Source organism: Trichechus manatus, unplaced genomic scaffold (genome assembly GCF_000243295.1).
Source record: "Trichechus manatus latirostris isolate Lorelei unplaced genomic scaffold, TriManLat1.0 scaffold00014, whole genome shotgun sequence".
NCBI lineage: Eukaryota > Metazoa > Chordata > Mammalia > Sirenia > Trichechidae > Trichechus > Trichechus manatus.
Window position 1 is genome coordinate 11,313,054 of NW_004443950.1, and position 15,216 is coordinate 11,328,269.

The 15,216-nt window shown below is 49.6% G+C and overlaps 1 protein-coding gene across 3 annotated transcripts in view; it reads right to left on the minus strand.

The window, feature by feature from the left end:
* Nucleotides 1-3,545: 3,545 nt before the first annotated feature.
* The window catches only part of SLC12A3 (solute carrier family 12 member 3), a 39,927-nt gene continuing 28,256 nt past the window's right edge, over nt 3,546-15,216 (minus strand). For 2 of the 3 annotated variants that reach the window (XM_004371558.1, XM_012554175.1), the window contains exons 23-26: nt 14,386-14,472; nt 10,374-10,509; nt 8,311-8,378; nt 3,546-4,134 (exon numbers count right to left, since the gene is read on the minus strand). In XM_004371558.1, coding sequence (XP_004371615.1) covers nt 3,993-4,134; nt 8,311-8,378; nt 10,374-10,509; nt 14,386-14,472 — 433 coding nt within the window. In that variant the 3' untranslated portion in view covers nt 3,546-3,992. The remainder of the gene's footprint in view (nt 4,135-8,310; nt 8,379-10,373; nt 10,510-14,385; nt 14,473-15,216) is intronic. The other variant, XM_004371559.1, reaches the window with a different exon arrangement.

The window sequence follows — 15,216 nt, forward strand, 5'->3', positions numbered from 1 at the left end:
TTTGGGGGACTGGTCCCAGGGTCCAGCTGAATAGCTCAGAGGGCAGGTCTCCTGGGAGCAGAGGAGCTGCCCCCGGTAAGCAAAGCCAGTCTCCCAGCAAACCCTGATGCAGTAGAAGAACAGTGGGGATTTATAACCACCCGGGAGCCAATCTGCAGTGCACAATTTCACCTGTCCCCCACCACATCAATGATGTGGTGAAACCCATGTAAAATTGCTCACCGCAGATCAGCAAGTAAATACAATTAAGCACGTGTGTGCCTTGTTTAATGCAGGCTGGTGCATGCAGTAGGTTGACCTGCGGAATGTTCAAGTCCTGTGGATTCTAACCCCACACAGGAGGAGGAAGACAACACTCAGGGAGGCCTTGCTCCTTCTGCCACCCCAGCACCACTGGGAGAAGGCACAGTCAGTCCTCTCACCAAACAACTCATCTCTGTGATGTCTGTGGATCTCGAGCTGCAAATGGCCTTTCAGGGAGCATCACCCACTGGCCCTGAATGTCTCTTAATGCCCCTTCCGCTCTCACATCATAGCTTTGTGGGGCAAACACTCTGGGGGTGTTCAATCCCTAGTAACCTTACCTGGGCCAGGTCTAAGCCCTTTGTCTATGTGCCCCAGTTTCTCTCCTACCTCTGACCCCCATCTCATATTGACCCTCTCAGCTCCCTCCTCCACTGGCTCTGTTCACTTTTCTCACTGGTTATTCCTCCTCCCCTAGACTTTTACCTGACCTTGGGCTGGGTTTGGACCCGCTTCTTCCTTTCTGATCCTTTGCCCAATCTTGCCATCTGCTTCCCCACTCTTGACATCTTTGTCCTTCATCTTTAACCAAACCTGAAATTTAACCCCCTTCCACTAGATTCCTGAAATCCTGCCCCTCTTTAAAGCTCTTTCTTGACGCTCCCACCCAGTTAATACCCTTATCACGTGTCTTGTTGGCTCCCTTTTCCTCCCTGTGGGATGAGCTGGGGAAATAGCAGAAATGCCCAACAGTGGCCCATCCCCAAACCAGCCGGACAAACACAAAGGAAAATCAAGATTGTTTTTCAAATTGTGGGTCACCACCCATTAGCGGGTTCTGAAATCATTTCAGTAGATTGCACGCAACATTAAAAAGAAAGAAAGAAATAAGAACAGAAAATATTAGAATGCGTCACCCATTGCTGTTGCTAGTTGTCATCAAGTCGATTCCGGCTCATGGAGGCCCCCATGTGTGCAGAGTAGAACGCTCCACAGGGTTTTCAAGGCTGTGAACTTTTGCAAGCAGATTGCCAGGCCTGTCTTCCTAGACACCTCTGGGTGGGTTTTAACTGCCAACCTTTGGGCTAGTAGTTGAGTGCTTAACTGTTTGCTTCACCTAGGGACTCTACATCACGCATCATCGGGGTAAATATGGTGACGTTTTTGTTTCAGTGGTGTGTCTCTGTGTATTCCAAGTATCATTGTAAAATATTATTTCTTAAACTGTGGGCTACAGTCAAAAAAGTTTGAAAGTCCTTGGTCTAAAGAACAAACGAAAACACTGAAGACCTAGTTATGGAAGGTGAGAGGAGTGACAGATGGTTAAAGAAATTTGCATTGTTACAGAGGCTGAAAGGACCCTGTATTCCCGGTGTGGTGGAGTGAATTACTTAATATGGCCCTCCTGGTCACAGTCTTTGTAACTCCCACCAAATTATTGCATGACACTGTGCAAATGAGGTGCTTGTGGCCCACCAAGGGAATTGGATAGCTTGCTATGTAAACAAAGTGCATGGTACCCTTGTAGGGGTGGGACCATGCAAATAAGGTGCATGAAACCCTAATGAGGGGATTGGCTAGTTTTGCCATTGGTTATGCTTAAAATGAGCCATCCCAGAGGTGGAAAGGGGGATCTCATGACCACCAAGAGAGAAGAGTCAGGAGTGGAATGTGTCCTTCGGACCCAGGATCCCTGCACTGAGAACCTTTTAGACCCGGAGACAGTGAGAGACAGCAGAGCGAGAGCAAGAAGCAGCGACAGCAGAGGGAGCAGAACCAGGAGACCAGTAGGAGACAGTGCTGTGGGCTTCCTGGCCTACAGAGGGAGAAAGCTGGGCGCCTTCTAGCAGAAGCCTTCCTAGCAAAGTGGGGTGCCTCTCAATGGTGAATTAACCAGTAAGCACGGTATGCACCGGCCTGCATTAAACAAGGCACTTACCTGCTGAATTGTATTTACTTGCTAATCTGGTGAACAATTTCACCACATCATTGACATGGTGGGGGACAGGTGAAATTGTGCGCTGTAGATTGGTGGGAAGGCAATTGGGTAATCCAGCCCTGGCTCCAGGTGCTTATCAGCAGAGCTAAAAGAGCTTTGTAACACTTGCCTGAGCTGGGCAGAGGCTGAGGGGCCAGACAGAGGCCTGCCTGCAAGCACGGCTGAGAAGAGGTTGTCCTGATCGAAGAACTGTTTTCTGAGCATTCCTGAACTTGAACTGTAACCTGTTACTTCCCTTATAAACCCCATAATCGTCAGTACTGTCTGTGAGTTCTGTGTGGCCATTGCAAGAAATTATCGAACCCAGCAGAGAAGTACAGAGTGCCATGGGAGGGATAGTTGGTGTCAGAATTGGTAAAAAGGTTGGAGGGTGGAGGCATGTCTGACCTCTGCCTCCTAGGAATCAGCCTTGGCTGTTGATGCTGATGATGATTCTCCTTCCCCCTGGTGAAGTTAGAGGAGGTTAGACGATGCCCCCACCATGCCCTTTTCACAGCTGGCATCAGAGCGGGATTTGTTGCAATGGCTCCAGACTCATGGGAGCATGAGACTTTGTAAGCGAAAGAACGAGGGGCGTGGGAAATGTAACTTTTGATGGTGACTTTGGTTGTTACCTGTAATGGTTGAAAGGAAAATAAGTGATGTTACGCCGCAGCTGAGGAGAGAAAAGCCACATCTGGAGTGGCCTGGGGCAAAAGCCAGGTTGATTAAACAAGATAATTGATAGGCGGCCAGTATCTACAGGTTCCACCCAGCTTGAGGCCCAAGTCAAGGGGTGGAGAAGTTGAAACTGGAATGTTTTAAAAAGGGGCATGTGTTTATTTGAATGTACTATGGATACTGAATGTTCCTCCTACCCAGACCTACGTGTACGATGGAAATGAAAACTGGGTATTATAGATTACAGAGAGCATGTAACTAACTTCACCTTCCGCCAATACTTGATTGGAGATGCCTGAAGGAAACACAGGCTGTTGTTTGAATGCAGTAGCCCTGTATATAGAGTACCTATTGTTGACTTAGGCAGAAAACCCGACCTCCACCCAACACCTTCAGAGTCAGGAAATTTGCTTTGAAAAGACTTGCAGAACTACCCAGAACTGCTGGGAGAGGAGGACATTCACATTTGAAGGAGGGACCTGCAGAAAAAAAAAAAATCGACTTTTGCTTTTTGAATTTCAAGCAAGTGGTTTGCCTTTGGATGCCTTGAAACAGGAAGTCAGTGCCAATCGGAAGAACCCCCTTGTGAAGTTAGAGGAGGCCAGACCATGTCCCCATCACACCACTCTTACACCTGGGCACCCCTCTAAGTCCTACAGGTGGGGCTCCCATTCTCCCGACTGTTGGAGGAAGGAGGTGTGATTTGGGGACGACCACCAGGGAAGGGCTGTAGAAACTGACAAGATTCGCACCCAGCACTCTGATTCAAACTTGCATACAAATCAAAGACTGAAATCTTCATTAATTGTAATCAAGATCAAGAGAAAACTTTAAAACGAATATGGATCCTCCAGAGAGTTTTCCTGAACCTCCATCTGGTACTTATCCAGCCCATAAAAAAAGAGGCCCAGGGACATGTCCGATGGAAGTGGGGTGCAGCTGAAGTTTGGAAATCTACCAGTGTCTTCAGTGGGATCATCAGATGCCAACACTTAAAGGGCAACAGAACGTGAGTCTTGTCTGGTGGAATGGAGGGTTCCAGCTCGTCCTCCACACCTTCAGCCTTGGGCAGGGCTGGCCAAGCCCAGAATCACTGGCAGTAAAAGGTGAGCACGTTTTCTTGGTTTCCTCGGATCAAGATGACCGGGGGCCTGAGGTCCTGGGACAGGGTCTCCAGCCAGGCCATGTACAACGAGCTGGGACACTTCCCCTTCCTCCCTATGGGCAAGGTGCTGCAAGGCAGGAAGAAACACAGAAAGGAAATCACCAAGAGGCCTCTCTACCCAGTGCTGCTCATGGCTTGTTTTCTGAACAACAGGTCTGTGCCTTGTCCCCTTCTGGGCTCCTCTTCCCAACCATCCTCCGAAGGACCTCCTGCTTCTTGAAGCTGAATGTTAATAATAAGGGTGATGGAAAAATCTGGGGCCAGATCAGGGTGATGATGGAACAGTGTGAACCTAAACAATGCCTCTGAACTGTACGTGGGAAGGCTGGTGAAATAGCAAACGTTTGCTTACATATATATTTACCACACACACACACACAAGTTTAAACAAACAATAACAACAAAAAACTCTTGCTCAAAATGAGCCTTCCAAAAAAAAAAAAAAACAAAAGAGAAAAAATGTACCTTCAGTCATGAAGCATTTCTAACAAAGCCGTGGCCCACAGGCCCACGTGATCTAGTCCCCGCCAACCCCTATAACTTCATCTCTGACCCCCTCTGCCTCCCTCTCACCCCTACAGTCACAGTGGCTTTCATTCCATTCCTGGGGGGGGGGGGGAACAGCCAAACTTTCTCCTGCCTCAGGACCTTTGCACTTGATGGTCTGTCTCCCCACCTAGAAGGCAGCACTCAGCTCTTCACCTGGTTGGCTCCTGTGCATCACTCAGGTATCAGAGGTATCAGATCAAATGCCACCCCCTTCCCTACTACTAAGCTAAAAAGAAGCCCTAGTGGCGCAGTGGTTAAATGCTCAGCTGCTAACTGAAAGGTCTGCAGTTCAGACCCACCAGCTGCTTCTCGGGAGAAAGATGTGGCAGTCTGCTTCCATAAAGATTACAGCCTTGGAAACCCTGTGGGGCAGTTCTACTCTGTCCTATAGGGTCACTATGAGTCAGAATTGACTCAACAGCAGTATGTTTTTGGGTAACCTAAAGGTTGGCAGTTCAAACCACCCCCGGGGCACTACGGAAGAAAGCCTTGGCAATCTGCTTCTGTAAAGATTACAGGTAAGAAAACCCTATGAAGCTCAGTTCTCATCTGTATCACATGAGGTCACCATGAGTTGGAATCGACTCAATGCCAATGGGTTGTTTGGGTGGGATCTATACGGAAAGAGATCACCAGGCCTTTCTCTCGCAGCGCCTCTGGGTGGGTTCAACCCTCCAACCTTTAGGTTAGCAGCTGATCCGAATCCACTTGTGCCACCTAGGGACCTTAAAGCATGTGTGGGGAGGTGGAAAGCTGGTCATGTCCTAGAAGGTAACGATTATAAGGTCATGGTTTTGCTGAGAGTCAGAGGCCTTCAGGGTAACCCAGTGGTTGGGGCTTAGGCTTGGGGGTCTCTGTGGTGGGGGCTGTGCAGGGCTTGAGGGAGGGTTACCAGTGGTTCATTTTACCTGGACATAAGAATCACCTGGGGATGTTGTTATACTTAGGGAAACTGAGGCATGCAGGTTCCAGGGCCTTGCCCAGAGCTATGAAATTGGAGTCTGCCGGGAAGCAGACTGGGGTTCCCATGTGTGACGAATGCCTCCCGGCCCGCAAGATCCACAGGACTGGAACAACAGCTCTCCGCTGTGCCTGAGAGGCACCTGGGGCAGTGAAAACCCACTTTTCCGAGGAATGAATGAAGAGCTCATGCCAGGGTTTTACTTAGACCTGCAAAAATGATTGGCTTTAAGGAGGGGGGCTTTGTAGAGAAGAGGAGTTGGAACCCCCAGTTAGACAGGAACAGGCTGGGAGTCCAGTGGAAGGTGATCGGGCGGGTTACAAGGCTGGTTTACAGTTGGGCAGGCGGAACGCGAGCCAGGAGCCACTCATCAGATAAACTGCTGAGAGTGGACAGCACACAACCAAGCGTTGCCTCCAACTGGCTCTAGAAAATGGCTGGAGCATGTGCTCATACATGCTAGACAATGCGAATTGTTTCTTCCTCAGAATTTTGGGGGATGCAGTTTCCTGGGCTCCACCTCAGACCCTGATCTGGAAAGAATTGAGGAATTTGCCTCTTCCACAGCCCCCCCGCCCCCGACCCCAGTTCTGATGAAGGTGACCCTCAGACTGAACTGTTAGAGAACCGGGCATGTCTCCAGTTTGCAAAGATGCAGCTGCTGTTCCTCCCCCGCGGAGTCGCCTGACAGCGGGGGCCCTAGCAGCTGTAGCTGCCACCCGTGGAGTGTGAGGCTGTGTGCAGCCGTCTTTTCTGAGGTGACTGCACTCACAATTATTCGCATCAGTTAATTCCTCAGAATGTGGGGAGAATTGTTTTTCCCCATGAGATCAGGGGAGTGGGGATATAGGAGGGGAGAGGCGCCAGCCAGCAGCAGATGGTCACCTCCCATAATGAAATTCCTCATGGCCTGAATAGGGAGTCTGGGTGGCACAAGCAGTTTGCGATCAGCTACTAACCAAAAGGTTGGCGGTTGGAACACAGCCAGTGACTCCGTGGAACAAAAGGCCTGGCGATCTGGCTCTGTAAAGGTCACAGCCTAGAAAACCCTACGGGGCAGGTCTACTCTGTAACCCCTGGGAGCCCCACGAGTCAGGGGCCGAAGGGAGGACAGCTAACAACAACATGGCCTGAGCGACAGACTCATTTTAATAGCAGATAAACTTAGAATCACACCACGTTAGAGGGAAAGAGAATCTTAAAAATAGTTTAACTCATCTTGTTATACTTACAGAAACTGAAGCACAGAAAAAAGTGAGTTACTATTCCAAGGCCACCCATGGGGCCAAAGACAGAGACAAAATACAAACCTGCATCTCTGAACAGGGGCTCTCTCGCTAAGCCGTGGATTGGCGCCCCAGGGAACACACCCAGGGAAAGGTCTGGGGGGCCATCCCAGGACACAGCCATTCCCACTGTCCCCACTCCGACCCCGCCCGTACCTTTTTCCAGCCTTCCCCAGGAACATTCTTTGCCAGGTGTGGCCGGAGGCTTGGAGAGAAACCCACCCCCTTCCCTCTCAGAGTCTTACATCAAAGGAGAACTTTTCTTTGTATAGAAAACTATCTCCCTGAAAGCCTTGGGTAGCCTTGTTTCAGGCACAGCCAGCTGCATGGACGTGTGACCTGTGTAGTCACATAGGGCCCCACGCTTAGAAGGGTCCCACACTTGGTTTAATGCTCTTCTGTTAACCATCCTGAAATGTTAATTTTTGAACAAGGGGCCCGACATTTTCATTTTGCTCTGTTGTTGTTGGGTGCCGTCAAGTCAATTCCGACTTATATGACAGAGTAGGACTGCCTCATAGGGTTTCCTAGGCTGTAATCTTTATGGGAGCAGATCACCAGGTATTTCTCCTGCAGAGCTGCTGGATGGGTTTGAACAGCCAACCTTGCAGTTAGCAGCCAAACACTTAACCCTTGTGCCACCAGGGCTCATAAATTATGCCCCACAAATTATGTGGTAGGTCCTGGTTTCGGAGGTATGAAAAAACAGGTTCAGCAGGCTTCTTGGCTGTCCTGTGGAATTTCCAGGTGGTCAGCCCCCAGGAAATGGAAGAAAAGCCAGTTATGCATCTTAGCAAATATCCCTTTTCGCTCTGAGCTGGCCTTCTCTCTGAGTCCCACTGAGCAGGGACCCAGATGGCTTTGTGGATCATGTTCTTCCTTCTGGTCTCAGAGCAGAGCCACACCGAGTCCCTCTCTGTGTCACTGTCACCTTCTACCTCACCTTCCTCACCGCAGCCAAGGCCAACACACACAGAGGTGGCTGAGAACTGGACACGGGCAGCAGTGGAAGCCTGAGGGTCCTATAGGAACAGAGCCTGGACCAGACTTGGCACTGACACCAGTTGGGGCAGCCGAGAGCCAAAGAGGCCTAAGTGATTCCGAAACAACCAGGAATTGATTTCCTTCTAGAACGAGCTGGGTTCCCTTTGCCAAGCTGGGTTTGGCAAGAAAAGATGGCAAACAAGGGAAAAGCACTGGCAAGAGGGGAGTCAGTGGGAGCTTTGCCCTCTGACCTGATGGTTCTGTCACTCCGGTGAAGGGTGGGAGTAGCCAGCAGGCCCGGCCACTTGCTGAGAACCACCTGGGTGTGTTTACAGGCTCTTTGGGCCCTTCTGCCTCACAAGGATGGCTCAGTTCCTCAGCTGGTGCCCACCTCCTGTGCCCCTTCGGGAGCTGACACCCTTGACCTCCTGGGGGGCTTCTCCGACCGCCAAGTACTACTTACATGACAACAAGAGCCGCGTCTCGGGAGTAATCCAGAAGAATCTCATTCAGCCTCACCTGCCGAAGGGACTGGGGCAAGGAGAAGACAGGTGGTCACTGCCCACACCCTTGTAAGCAGGCCCCCTGCCAAGCCCAGGTGTCTCTTTTTCACATTTGAACTGGATACATGAATTATCCTCCCTAATTTATTAGGGACTCTCCTGCCTCCAGGAAGGAAGGGGCCCCTTGTAGTAACTGAGTGCCAAGCTCACCTCCTTGAAGAAGCCCTCCTGCGTTTTCTCTTGCCTGACTTTATTATCCATTGCCGTCAAGTGGAATCCGACTCATATACTGGAGCTCTGGTGGCACAGTGGCTAAGCACTTGGCTGCTAACTGAAAGGTCAGTGCTTGGAATGCACTAGCTGCTCCGAAGCAGAAAGATGTGACAGTTCACTTTCATAAAGATTCCAGCCTTGGAAACCCTATGGGGCAGTTCTCCTCTGTCCTATAGGGTCGCCATGAGTTGGAATTGACTTGACGGCAACAGATTTGGTTTTTATGGGGCTTTATTACCACGACCACCAGGATAGTGGGAGAGAGAGCACGCTGACTGGGTGTTAGCAGAGCTCTGATAGTTCATAGGAGACAGAACCTGAGCAAGTCACCTTACCTCCCTGAGCTTCACTGCCTTCATCTGTAAAACGGGTTTGATATTATACAATAGCTGCCCCAGGGGAATTGGGGAGGATAGACTGAGATAACCTAGGCAAAATCACCAAGCACAAGGCCTGACCCACAGAAGGCAGTAAGATAGCGGAACTTGGAGCAGGGGCGGGACACTCCACTTTCTCTGTAACTGGGTGTGTAAGAGCCTTCTCTGGCCACTGCTGGATTCAGCATTTTCCCGAGAGCAGGAAGGCGTGAGCCCTTTGGGGCAAGGTCTCCACCGATCAGGGAATTCCCCAAGGCTCCCTCTCACCCCAAGGCCTTCCTCCAAGTTGTTCAGAAATAACTTACACTCAGGATCTGATAGTGGATGGACACCTCCGTTCGAGAGAAGGGAAAACTGAGGGGAAGTGAGTTGACTTAAATTAGAGGTTCGCAATCTTGCACTATTGACATTTGGGGCTGGATAATTCTCTGTGGGAAGCTGTCCTGTGCACTGCAGAATGTTTAGCAGCATCCCTGGCCTTTACCCACTACTTGCTGTTAGCACCCTCCGCCCCCCAGTTATGACAACCATTACCAGAAGTCCCCTGGGGGGCAAAATTGCCGCAGGTGGGAAACCACTGACCCAGAGCACACAACGGCAGAGCTGTGACCGCCCTCCCTGCTGCCCTACAGCTGGTCCCCCGCCTCCTCAGCCACAGCAGCCACTTTAGGAGGCACTTCCTGCCACCCCCTCCTCCCTTAACTCTTACTAGAATCCTGAAAAAGCTGTTTAGGAAGGGAGAGGACATGGCTTTAGGCTGCGTCTGGGGTGGGGTCTATGGACTAAAGGGAGAAGCTTCTGGAAAGGCACAAGGTGGCATGTCTAAGCCCCCGTGCAGTTTGGCCAGCTTTGTTGCCTCAAAAAAAAAAAAAAAAAAAAAAAACCCAAACCCATTGCTGAAGAGTTGATTTTTACTCATAACCCTCTAGGGCAGAGTAGAACTGCCCCATGGGGTTTCTAAGGCTGTAAATCTTCACAGACTGCCACACCTTTCTCCCTTGAAGCAGCTGGTGGGTTCCAACTGCCGACCTCTCATTTAGCAGCCAAGCACTCCACCACTGTGCCACCAGGGCTCCTTTTTGTTGCCTCACAGGATAAATTATACCTCCATCTTACCACTTGTCTCACTAATCCCTGCCAGGGAGCACTGGGGCCAAGGGGAGGGCATAAACCTAGACCACTGGGCTACCCGCCAGCCTGAGCATTTGTGGCTGGAGGATACCTCTGAGGCTGGGAGGGAAAAGCATGGCTGAGGGGTGGAGGGAGGGGAATTAAGGAAGCTCAGGACACATGGGACATATGGCTCTGACCCATGGAGCACCATGACCCCACCCCTACTCCCACCCCCAGCAAGGCCCTTCTCTCTCTTGCACCTTGATTCTATTCTTGCTGATCTCCTCATCCGAGATCTTCCAGGGGCAGTCACGCCTCATCTCGGTGATGGTGGCCTCGTCTTTGAAGCCGTCATTCAGGCGGAAGGGTGCAATCATGTCCTCAAACCGGTTGGTGCTGGCGACAGAGAGAGGAGTGAGACTGTGGGAAACGGCCCAATTTCCAGGAGCACCAGGTCTCAGGAGGGGGATGGTGGTGGGTGCCACAGGGGTGTGCTTTTCAGGTGAAATCCATTGTGATGTTGTTATTTACATCAAAGCAGCTTCCGTATTCAATTAAGCCCTGACCATTGGGGCTGACATTCAACTAACCGACTTGGGATCCACCATCCACCCACCTGTCCATTCAGCAGGTATTTACTGATATGGGGCGGTTCTACTCTGTTCTATAGGGTCACTATGAGTTGGAATTGACTCGATGGCAATGAGCTTGGTTTTTTGGGTTTTTTGGACTGTGCCAGGAGTCCCTACTTGGTGCAAAGGTTTTGTGCTTGGCAGCTCCAACCCACCTAGTGGCGCCATGAAAATAAAGGCATGGCAATCCGTTTACAGCCAAGAAAACCTTATGGACCAGTTCTACTCTGTAACACATAGGGTTGCCATGAGTCGGAATCAACTAGATGGCAATAGGTTTGGATTTTTGTTGTTGTTCTTGTTTTGTTTTTTGGTGCTTGGAGTTGCAGGGGCAGAGACCAGTAACTTGCTGCCCCTGCCCTCCAGGGTTTACCCAGGCTAAGTGCAGGCTGGAGGCAGTCAGGTGCCATCAGAATGCTGCAGAGATGGACCGGAATGCAAAAGAGAAAAGGGCTGACTCTGTTGGTGAGGAGCAAAGCTGCATTTGAGAAAGCCCTTGACGGACGGAGAGATAGGAGGAGACATCCCAGGTGGAGAGGACAATGTGAGAAAACATGCTGACCCATCCAGCATCTCTTTTTTTAAACCAATTGCCATGGTGTCATTTCTGACTCATGGCAACTCTATGGGTGTCAGAGTAGCACTGTGGTCCAGAGGGTTTTCATGGTTGATTTTTCAGAAGTAGATCGCCAGGCCTTTCTTCCGTGGCACTGCTGGGTGGATTTGAGCTCCAATCTTTAGGTTAGTAGTTGAGTGGAAACTGTGCTACCCAGAGACCTCTAGCAAAGGGGAGGACTTAATACATCCATGTCTATTAAATAGTTCTGGGTGGCCACGTGACACTGCCGTTCATCCTTCCTTTTATCTTTGACTTCCTTTCTCCTCATCTCCATTTCCTTCCTTCTCCTGGTAGGTGGGAGATGAGGAGAGAGGGAACAAGGGCTAGGAGGTCAGGGTTTGTCATTGTGATTGTTGTTAGTTGCCATTGAGGAGGTCAGGATAGACCTTACTTTACTGAGGAGAGAGAGTCCTGGAAAACCTCATATAGACTGATTTACATAAAACAAATCCAATGACAAATATTTTATGATCATGAAATTGAATCATTTTAGACAGCAAATAATCCCTTTTAACTGTACAATTGATCCTGGCTACAAATTCACAAAAGGATTTGCTTAAGTCTGCACAGTTGCTGCTGCATGGCGGGAGAAGAAAGTTGCTGCCCAAACCATTCTGCACTTCCCCCACTCCAAGCATCAACGTGCGAACCAGGGTTTCGAACCAGTTATCCCCAATTCAGTCACGGATGAAGAAGTGAAACTGTAACAGACCTGAATTTTTTTAATTTGAGTGAACTGGAATGATAACCAGAACAGGAAAAATTACGGGTCAAAGCTCTACTAGAAACCCAATTTCCCTCTTAGAAAACAAGGACAGCATATGCGTTGCCTAGCAACTAAATCTCTTGCCCTTCGGATTTTGAGCAGAGTCGGAAACAGCAGTGCCCCACTTAAAGATGTTGGCCGACCACGCTGCTTTGAACGTGTGTTGCTTTCCACAATCCTGCCAATAATCCAATCTCACTAGGCTTCTTCCGAGTCTCCCATTCCAGGGCTTCAACCAGTAATTTTTCTCATTCTGGCTATCGTTCTGGATCACTCAAATTATAAAAATTTTGGTCTGTTCCGGTTTCACTTCATCGGTGATGCATGAACGAGTATGAACTGGTTTGAAGCCCGGGTGCTAACATAACATTGGGTGCTGCAGCTGTCATGCCCGAGATCCCCTTGGTCCCGAGGAGGAAGGTGCCTCTGCCACAGCTGATTGGACCAACGGTAGCCAAGAAGCAGACTGCACAGTAACCTCTCCCTTGGCATGGCAGGAAGGGATGAGCTGGGCCAGTCATAGTCCCTTTATCAGGAATTTGAATTAGACAACACCTAGAGAAGGAGGCAGTTTCCAGTGGAGCTGGAACTGCAAGAAAAGGTCAAGACGTGGCCAGCTCGCACGGAATCCAGACTTTCTGGAGCAATTGAGGCTGGCTAACCCTCCAAACTATTACCCTGATGAAATCTTTAAACCCTGAACTGAAACTATCCCCTGAAGTTATCTTTGAACCAAGTAATAGTTTAGCCTACTTAGGAAAGAAGGTCTGCATTAAACATACTCTTTTAAAGAACTGTCTTTATGTGATCAAATTGACAACAGCAAGTCAAAAGGATAGGTGAGAAGCTTAGGGGGGCAGTGAGTTTGTGTTAATGATGGTGAAACAGTTTGGAAATGTCGTTGAGAAAGGTGGTACAATTTGAAGACTGTAATCAATGTCACTGAATTGTACGTGTAGAAATTGTTGGAGGGGTGTATGTTTTGTTGTGTATATTTTCACCAAAAAAGGAAATGATGTGGAGAGCTCAGAACTCATGAATAAGCAGAAGCCACTAATGATGGGAGTGACAAAGCTAATATTTAATCAGCTTTGACTCTGGGCCCGAGGCTGTGTTAAGCATTTTGGGTGGATTGTCTCTAAGACAAAAACAGACAAACAAACAAAAAAACCTAGTTGTCATGGAATTGACTCTGACTCATTGCAACCCCACATGTGTGCTCCATCGAGTTTTTAATGGCTGATTTTTGGGAAGTAGATTGCCAGGCCTTTCTTCTGAGGTGCCTCTGGGTAGACCCCAACCCTCAACCTTTCAGCTAGCAGCCAAGCATGTTAATCATTTGCACCACCCAGGGATGACACTGGTTCTCAAAGCAGGGTCCCTGGGCCAGCATCACTGGCATCCCCTGAGAGCATGCTAGAAATGCAGATTCTCAAGGCCCTGCCCCAGACCTACTGAACCCAAATCTCTGGAGGCAGGACCCAGCCATCTGTGTTTTCACAAGCTCTTCAGATGTTTCTGACACAAGCCACGTTTGAGAACCACTGTTTTATGAAAAAACTCAGGGCCCTGGGGAAAATTTAGAAAACCAGTTGTCTTTGTAGGTAAAATCAGCCTTTCGTGAGTAGCCAGAGGCCTGGGCTGGTGAAGTATGAGGCCAGAAACTCCCTCGGTCCCAGAGATGTGGGGGTGGGGAGCCTTTGCAGATAAAACACTGACCTTTGCTAACGTGGCAAAACTCAGCACGACCTGGCTGTCAGTAACAGCTTACAAAACACCTGATCGAAGAAGGGCAGAAGGAGCCCTGGTAGAGTGACACTTAAGCTCTCAGCTGCTAACCAAAAGGTTGGCAGTTCAAACCCACCCAGCGGCTCCACAGAAGAAAGACCTGGTGATCTGCTCCTGTAAATACAGCCTAGAAAACCCTATGGAGCAGATCTACTCTGGGTCGACTCGACTGCACCTAACAACAAGGGCATGCAGACATTCGTCAGCCTCCAAGGCCAGGTGTTCTTCTGGCAAAGACCAGCACCCCCTTGCCCTGACTGGCAGGGCTGGGAGAAGAAAACATAAACACAAAAATAAACAGCTGCAGCTCTCTCTCTTCCTCTTTCTCTTCACAAGTGGCACCAGCGGGGAGGAGGGGACAGCCCTTTGCTCTTGGCTCATCAGCGAGAAAGGAGGCAACGGGCAGAGGGGGCTGCGGGGCACACAGTTGGCCCTTCCGCCCAGAGCCCCCAACACGGAGAACTCACTGCTCAGCCCGCGGCTTTTGGTTGATGTCGGGAAGGACGTGAACCTCATGGAATCCCAGTCGGAACTTGCTCAGCAGAGAAATGATCCTGGAAGAGAGACAGAGATTTTAAAAAATGCATTCATTCTTTCCGTGAAATTTTTTTTTATTGAGCGCCTGCTAAGGATATATAGGGTTAGACAAGACAGACCAAAAAGAACCAAAAGCAAACATCCCACCCTGATGGAGTTTACATTCTATCAGGTGGAGGAAGGACAGACGTATACAAACAGATGCTAAGTAGATCAGACGATGACAAGTGCCATGGGAAAAGTAATAGACCAGTATTTCCCAAGTGGAGTTCCTGGGGGTGCGAAGACTTAACACACTCAGCTGCTAACCGAAAGGTTGGAAGTTCAAGTACACCCAGAAGTGCCTCAGAAGAAATGCCTGGCGATCTACTTCCAAAAAATCAGCCACTGAAACCCCTATGGAGCACAGTTCTACTCTGACACGCATGAGGTGGCCAGGAGTCGGAGTTGACTCAACGGCAACTGGTATTTTCCAAGACTCTGGTCAGCACACCTGTACCAAACAAACCAAACCAGTTGGTTGATTTTTAGGAAGTAGATTGCCAGGCCTTTCTTTCAATGTGCCTCTGGGTGGACTCTAACCTCTAACCTTTCAGGTAGCAGCCGAACACTTTAACCGTTTGCATCACCCAGGGACTCCTAGATCCATCCTACACCAAACAAAAACCCACTGCCGGCAAGTTGATTCCCACTCGTAGCGACTGCACAGGACAGAGTAGGACTATCCCATAGGGTTTCCAAGGCCGTAATCTTTATGGAAG